At 51.2% G+C, this 7,791-nt stretch overlaps 1 protein-coding gene across 1 annotated transcript in view; it reads left to right on the top strand.

The window, feature by feature from the left end:
- MARK4 (MAP/microtubule affinity-regulating kinase 4) overlaps positions 1-7,791 on the top strand; it is a 62,467-nt gene that overhangs the window by 17,141 nt on the left and 37,535 nt on the right. The window contains exon 8 of the mRNA XM_011975142.1: positions 2,692-2,928. Within this exon, the coding sequence (XP_011830532.1) occupies positions 2,692-2,928 (237 nt within the window). The remainder of the gene's footprint in view (positions 1-2,691; positions 2,929-7,791) is intronic.

The following is a 7,791-nucleotide window of genomic DNA, read 5'->3' on the forward strand; positions in this document are numbered from 1 at the left end:
GCTAACCCTCTCTTGACTTCCTTCCGCTGGGCCAGGGTGTCCCTCCACACAGCCCTGGAGGCAGCACCTTAGAGGCTTCCATGATTAACCTGGAGGTCGTACGCCCCCTGGTGGAGGGTCCCCAAAGCAGCTAACACGAAGTTTGGGGTCCTATTAGTACACCAGGGGTACCAACCAAGGGGACCAACCCAAATGTGACCTTGGGGCTGGATTGTGGAGCCTCAAATGGCAGGAAAAGAAATGAGGGCGGATCACCTCACCTCAGGCAAAATGAAAAAAAATAGCCGGGGGTGGTGGTATGCACCTGTAGTCCCAGCTACTTGGGAGGCTGAGGCAGGAGAATCACGTGAACCCAGGAGGCAGAGGTTACAGTGAGCCGAGATTGTGCCACTGCACTCCAGCCTGGGTGACAGAATGAGACTCCATCTCAAAAAGAAAAAAAAAGAGTATATATATATATATATATATATATTTATGCCCTGAGCAAGGCAGATGCTATTAGATTCAGGTTTGGGGAGGAGCTCTCTGGTGTGTCTTTGTAGGGTTTGGGCCTTTACTGGGGCAGGAGCTGGGGAAGTGTGGTCCAGAAATAAACCAGGAGACATAGGGAGACCTGGGAGGAAGCCAGGGATGCTGGTGACCTGGGCGAGGGAAGGACTGCAGTTGGGATGGACCAGACGCGGGTAACATTTTGAAAGGTGGAACTGTGCGTCTGTTTGTAGTCAGAAGGCTGGAGGCTTCTTCCTCCACGCACTGTGGAAATGGGTGGCCTTGTTTAGATTCTAGTTCTGCTGCTTTCTTGCAGTGGGCATGAAGTGTGGCCTCTCTGAGCCTCTGTTTCCTCCCCTGTGAAATGGCAATTGTAAGACTGCATGCCACAAAAAAATAGACAAAACTTTATAACAATACAGAACGTTTATTTATTATTTATTTTTGAGATAGAGTCTCGCTGTGTTGCCCAGGCTGGAGTACAGTGATGCAGTCTCAGCTCACACGATTCTCCTGCCTCAGCCTCACGAGTTGCTGGGATTACAGGCACCCGCCACTACACCTGGCTAATTTTTGTATTTTTAGTAGAGAGGGGGTTTCACCATGTTACTCAAGCTAGTCTCGAACTCCTGACTTCAGGAGATCCGCCTGCCTTGGCCTCCCAAAGTGCTGAGATTACAGGCATGAGCCACAGTGTCCGGCCAGGAAATGTTACTGATCACTGACTGCGTTCTAGGGGCTGCTGTGAGCACTTTACACTTAAACCCACAACAGTGCTTGAGGCAGGTGTTGGGATCACCCTCGGTTTACATACAAGGAAACTGAGGCACAGAGAGGTTTGGTAACCTACCTAAAGTCCCACAGCGAGTAAGTGGGAGCTGGGATTTGCAGCGGGAATTCTCCAAGAGTCTGTTGTTTCACCTTCACATTATGCAGACAGACACCGTTATAATTGATAGTCAACAGAGCCCAGTGCATGGTAGGTATGCAACCAGGATTAAATTATTGCTTTCATTTTCCTGGGTCTTGAGCAATCAGGCCTTATTTTGTTTCTGCTGGGTAACCTGAGGCTCCAAGAGGGGCAGGAGATTACCTGAAGACCCCCAGCTCTGCAGACCACACGGGGTAATAGTGATATTCCCTAGTGTTCACTGGGTATGAAATACTGTTTTAGCTTTTCTTTTTTTTTTTTTTTTTTTCCCCCGAGATGGAGCTCTTGTCGCCCAGGCTGGAGTGCAGTGGCGCAATCTTGGCTTACTGCAAGCTCTGCCTCCCGGGTTCCCGCCATTCTCCTGCCTCAGCCTCCCAAGTAGCTGGGATTACAGGCGCCTGCCACCATGCCCGGCTAATTTTTTTTTGTATTTTTTAGTAGAGACGGGGTTTCACTGTGTTAACCAGAATGGTCTTGATCTCCTGACCTCGTGATCCGCCCATCTCGGCCTCCCAAAGTGCTGGGATTATAGGTGTGAGCCACTGCACCCAGCTGCTTTTCTTTTTTTTGAGACAAGTTCTCTGTTGCCCAGGCTGGAGTGCAGTGGCATAGTCTTAGCTCAATGCAACCTCTGCCTCCCAGGTTCAAGCAATTTTTGTGCCTCAGCCTCCTGAGTACCTGGGACTACCGGCACATACCACCGTGGCAGCTCATTTTTATTTTTATGTTTTTTTGAGACAGAGTTTCGTTCTCGTTGCCCAGGCTGGAGTGCAATGGCGTGATCTCGGCTCACCGCAACCTCCGCCTCTCGGGTTCAAGCGATTCTCCTGCCTCAGCCTCCTGAGTAGCTGGGATTACAGGCATGCGCCACCATGCCCAGCTAATTTTGTATTTTTAGTAGAGACGAGATTTCTCCATGTTGGTCAGGCTGGTCTTGAACTCCCGACCTCAGGTGATCCACCCACCTCAGCTTCCCAAAGTGCTGGGATTACAGGGGTGAGCCACCATGCCCAGCCCGTGCTAGGTTTTCTATGCGGATTAACTCATAATTCTCAAACCACTCTATGAAGTAGGAACTAAGATTATCCCCATTCTATGGATGAGGAAACTGAGGCTCAGTGAGGTAAAGTCACTACCTAAGGTCAGGCAGAGAGTAAGGGACAGGCCCAAGAATTGATCCCTGTGGGCCAACCCTAGAGCCTGTGCTCCTGTCCGCCTCCCACGTCCACGAAGGGCTTTGGCCTCAAGTCCCTCTCCTCCTCTCCCCGCAGGCTGAGAACCTCTTGCTGGATGCCGAGGCCAACATCAAGATCGCTGACTTTGGCTTCAGCAACGAGTTCACGCTGGGCTCAAAGCTGGACACGTTCTGTGGGAGCCCCCCATACGCTGCCCCGGAGCTGTTTCAGGGCAAGAAGTACGACGGGCCGGAGGTGGACATCTGGAGCCTGGGAGTCATCCTGTACACCCTCGTCAGTGGCTCCCTGCCCTTCGACGGGCACAACCTCAAGGTACCAGGCAGGGCTGGGTGTGGCGGTGTCAGCCCCTCCCAACAGTCAGGCCCCCATCCCCCACACACCTCCCCTGCAGAGAGCCTCAGTGGTGGGACTGGCCTGAGTTCCCATGGGAAGACGGGACAGGCAGGATTCAAGTCCCCTCTTCAGTGAGGCCGGCTGGATGGACTGTGCCATGCTGGGGTTAAGGGCATGATCTTTGCAGCCAACAGGCTTGAGTTCAAATCCTGACTCATCCGTTCACTGAGCTAATATTTATGGCCCACTTCTCTGTGTCAGGCTCTGTCTTGGGCTTTGCATGTAAGGCGAGAACAAAAACTCCCGCTTGGCTGGGTGCGGTGGCTCATGCCTGTAATCCCAGCACTTTGGGAGGCAGAGGCAGGAGGATCACTTGAGCCTGGGAGTTCGAGAGCAGCCTGGGCAACATAGGGAGACGCTGTCTCTACAAACAATACAAAAATTAACCGGGCATAATGGCGCACGCCTGCAGTCCCAGCTACTTGGGAGGCTGACGTGGGAGGATCACTTGAGCCTGGGAGATCAAGACTGCAGTGAGTTGAGATCGTGCCACTGCCCTCCAACCTGGGTGACACAGGGAGACCCTGTCTCCAGAAAGAAATTAAAAAACAAACGAAAAAACCCTGCCCTCGTATATGCTATGCTGTGGGTGAACCTTGAAAACATTGTGCTAAGTGACAGAAGCCAGTCACGTAAGGTCACAGAGTGTATGATTCCATTAATGTGAAATGTCCACAATAGGCAAATCCATAGAGACAGAAAGGGGATTACTGGTTGCCTGAGGCTGGCGGGGAGAAGCGAGTTGGAGGCTGATTGCTAAAGGGTACAGGGTTTCTTTTGAGGGGATGAAAAATGTTCTCAAATTGAATGTAGCGGCCGGCCTGGTGGCTCACACCTGTAGTCCCAGCACTTTGGGAGGCTGAGGTGGGTGGATCACTTGAGGTCAGGAGTTCGAGACCAGCCTGGCCAACATGGTGAAACCCCATCTCTTCTAAAAATACAAAAATTAACTGGGTATGGTGGCGGGGGCCTGTAATCCCAGCTACTCGGGAGGCTGAGGCAGGAGAATTACTTGAACCCGGGAGGCGGAGGTTGCAGTGAGTCGAGATCCTGCCGTTGCACTCCAGCCTGGGTGACAGAGCGACACTCTGTCTCAAAAAAATAAATAAAATTGAATGTAGTAATGATTGTACAACTCCGTGCGTATACTAAAAACCATCGAATTGTGCACTTCGCTTCAAACAAAACAATTCCTGTCTTCTCAGACTAACATTCCTGCTGGAGCCAGGCAGCTAACAAAACAAATACGCGAACTAGATACGATATCAGATGCTGGCCAGTGCTATGTGGGGTGGGGGGAATATTGTAAGGGGGTGGGAGGTGTGGGCTGAGTTGTTGCTTGCTTTATTTTTTTTTTTTTCCTTTGAACTTTTTGTTTTGAACCATTGCCAATCTATGGAAAAGTTGCAACAATAGAGCGAATAACACATGGTATGTTTCAGGAGCTTCACAATCGCTGGCCTGTGTCCACATTTGCTGTATCTGTCTGTATTTGCACATGATCTTTGCTGCCGTCATTGGTATTGATGAGACATTTGACAGTTGCAGACACTGTGTCCTTTTATCCCTAAAGGCGACAGCGGGTTATCTCCTGAGACCAGGGGCGTTTTCCTGTTGATGGTGACATACAGGAAATACAACAGTGGTATAATCCTGGCCTCTACCCCATGGCCCGTACTCAGATTTCATCCACCATCCCACGAATATCTTTGGCAGCTACTTTTTTTTTTTTCCCAGTCAGGGATCCACTCGGGTCCCCGAGTTGCATTTAGCTGCGCCATCTCTTGTGTCTCCTTTCATCCGGAACAGTTCTCAGCCTCTCTTTTGTCTTTCGTGACATTGACATTATCGATTAGTTCAGGCCAGTTAATTTTGCAGAACGTCCCTCAATTTGGGTTGCCTGGTGTTTCCTCTCGATTGGAATCTGGGGTGCATTGGGGCAGGAATTCTGCAGCTGGGACGCTCTGCCCTGCTCTGCGTGGTCCATGAGGAGCACGTACTGTGATCTGAAATTGGAAAGTCAGGGAAATACTTGCAGGGGACAGACCACCAAAGCAGAGCCCTCAGTGATGAAGAGGAGGGAGTCCCTTCTTCACAGTGGCCTTGGCCAAGTAGCCAACCCCTCTAAGCCTCAGTCTCACCTGCTGTTCAGTGAGGATCATAAAGATACCAACCCTGTAGGCTGGGCGTGGTGGCTCACGCCTGTAATCCCAGCACGTTGGGAGGCCGAGGCGGGCAGATCATGAGGTCAGGAGATCGAGACCATCCTGGCTAACATGGTGAAACCCCGTCTCTACTAAAAATACAAAAAATAAGCTGGGCATGGTGGCGGGCACCTGTAGTCCCAGCTACTCAGGAGGCTGAGGCCGGAGAATGGCGTGAACCCAGGAGGCGGAGCTTGCAGTGAGCCGAGATGGTGCCACTGCACTCCAGCCTAGGCGACAGAGTGAGACTCCGTCTCAAAAAAAAAAAAAAAGATGATACCAACCTTGTGGCAGTGATTTTTAAGGACTGGCTGAGATCTGGGATGCAAAGTGCTCATTCAAGACAGCCTCCTGGCCAGGCGCAGTGGCTCACGCCTGTAATCTCAGCACTTTGAGAGGCTGGGGCGGGCGGATCACCTAAGGTCAGGAGTTCAAGACCAGCCTGGCCAACGTGGTAAAATCCCGTCTCTACTAAAAACACAAAAATTAGCCGTGCGTGGTGGCGCACACCTGTAATCCTAGCTACTCGGGAGGCTGAGGCAGGAGAATCACTTGAACCAGGGAGGCAGAGGTTGTAGTGAGCTGAGATCACACCACTGCACTCCAGCCTGGACGACAGAGCAAGACCCTGTCTCAAAAAAACAAAACAAACAAACAAAAAAGCCTCTGACACTCCGGCCATAGCTGAAGCCTGGGGTAGGGAGGGGCTGTCACAGAATAATTTTTCTGAGCCTCAAGCATGAAGCTAAGAGACCTTTTTGAAGGGCCAGGCCAGTGTCTCACCTGCCCCAGGCCCTTGTCACTTTCTGTCTTCCTGGTGTTCCCACCAGGCACTCCTGGCCTTGCTGGGCAAAGGAGGCACACAGCTGAGAAGAGGCAGGTTCTAGCTCTGTCATTTCCTTTCTGAGTGACCTTGGACATGTCCTTTTCTGAACCTCAATTTCCCCACCTGTAAGATGAAGACATTAAGAGTATTCGGGACAGGTGTGGTGGCTCACGCCTATAATCCCAGCACCTTGGGTGGCCGAGGCGGGCAGATCACTGGAGGTCAATAGTTCGAGACCAGCCTGGCCAACGTGGTGAAACCCCGTCTGTACTAAAAATACAAAAAGTAGCCAGGTGTGGTGGCGCACGCCTGTAGTCCCAGCTACTCGGGAGACTGAGGCAGGAGAATCACTTGAATCTAGGAGACAGAGGCTCCAGTGAGCCGAGATTGCACTTCTGCACTCCAGCCTGGACGACAGAGCAAGACTCCATCTCAAAAAAATAAAAAGAGTTTGACACCAGCCTGGGCAACATTTCAAGACCCCATCTCTACAAAAAGAAAAAATTTTTTTTAATTAGCCGGGCATTGTGGTGCATGCCTGTAGTCCCAGCTACTTGGGATGCTGAGGTGGGAGAATTGCTTGAGCCCAGGAGTTCCAGGCTACAGCAAACTATGATCACACCACTGCATCCAGCTTGGGTGACAGAGCAAGAGCCTGTCTCTTTTAAAAAAAAAAAAAAAAAAAAAGCATCTGCTTACAGCCCGTCTGCATATGTTAAGCCCTTCGCTGGAGCTTGGCATCTGGCCACAGCATCATGCTTGGGAGCTGCGCTGGAGGTGGCAGTGGTGGCCTGATGGCTGCTGCTCCCCATCACATGACAGGCAGTGTGGCATGGTGGTCACACAGCACAGGCTCCAGAGCCAAGGCCCTGCCACTTTCTGGCTGTGCAATTCTGGGACAAGTGACCAAACCCCTCCGGGCCTCAACCTCCTCGTCTGGAAAGTGGGCATTATAACTGGAGTTCGCGGTGTTGTGAAAATTGATGTAATATGCATAAAGCACTTAGAACACTGCCTGCTAAGGGGTAAGTGTCCTGAAAGTGATTCACATTAAATATTAATAGCCCTTTATGATCTGCAGAGGCTCCCCAGGCATGGGCATCTTTCAGCCATTTTAGGAGAATGCCCCAGCAGAGACCCTGTCCCAAAGGAGTCCTGTTCACCCCCCACGCTCACTTCATTCCTACCGGTTTTCTGCCTCCCTCCGTTTTTTTGTTTGTTTTTGTTTTTTGAGACAAGGTCTCAGTCACCCAGGCTGGAGTGCAGTGGTGCAGTCACTGCTCGGTGCAACCTCAACCTCCCAGGCTCAAGCAATCCTCCTGCTTCAGCCTCCCGAGTAGCTAGGACCACAGGCATATACCACCACACCTGGCTAATTTTTGTAATTTTTGTAGAGACGGAGTCTCACTGTGTTGCCCAGGCTGGTCTCGAACTTGCGGGCTCAAGCGATCTTCCCCCCTCGGCCTCCCAAAGTGCTGGGATTATAGGCATGAGCCACCACGCCTGGCTGTTGCCGTTTTTTATTCAGATGGAAAGAGCTCCCCCTGGTCTGCCAAGCCATGGATTTATCTGATTTTTCACAGCTTTGGTAGGGCCTCTCATAAATGGCCCTTAAAGAGAAAGCCGTCAGATAAATCCATGAATGGCCTTGAGGAGTATGTCTTTGGACAACAGGCATGGCTTGGGGAGGGGAGAGATGGGAAGGCAGGAGGGCCAGTAGGGTCTTCTCCTTGCCCTTGAGTGAATCTCTTA

This window comes from Mandrillus leucophaeus, unplaced genomic scaffold, assembly GCF_000951045.1.
Source record: "Mandrillus leucophaeus isolate KB7577 unplaced genomic scaffold, Mleu.le_1.0 Scaffold151, whole genome shotgun sequence".
NCBI classification, from domain to species: Eukaryota; Metazoa; Chordata; class Mammalia; order Primates; family Cercopithecidae; genus Mandrillus; species Mandrillus leucophaeus.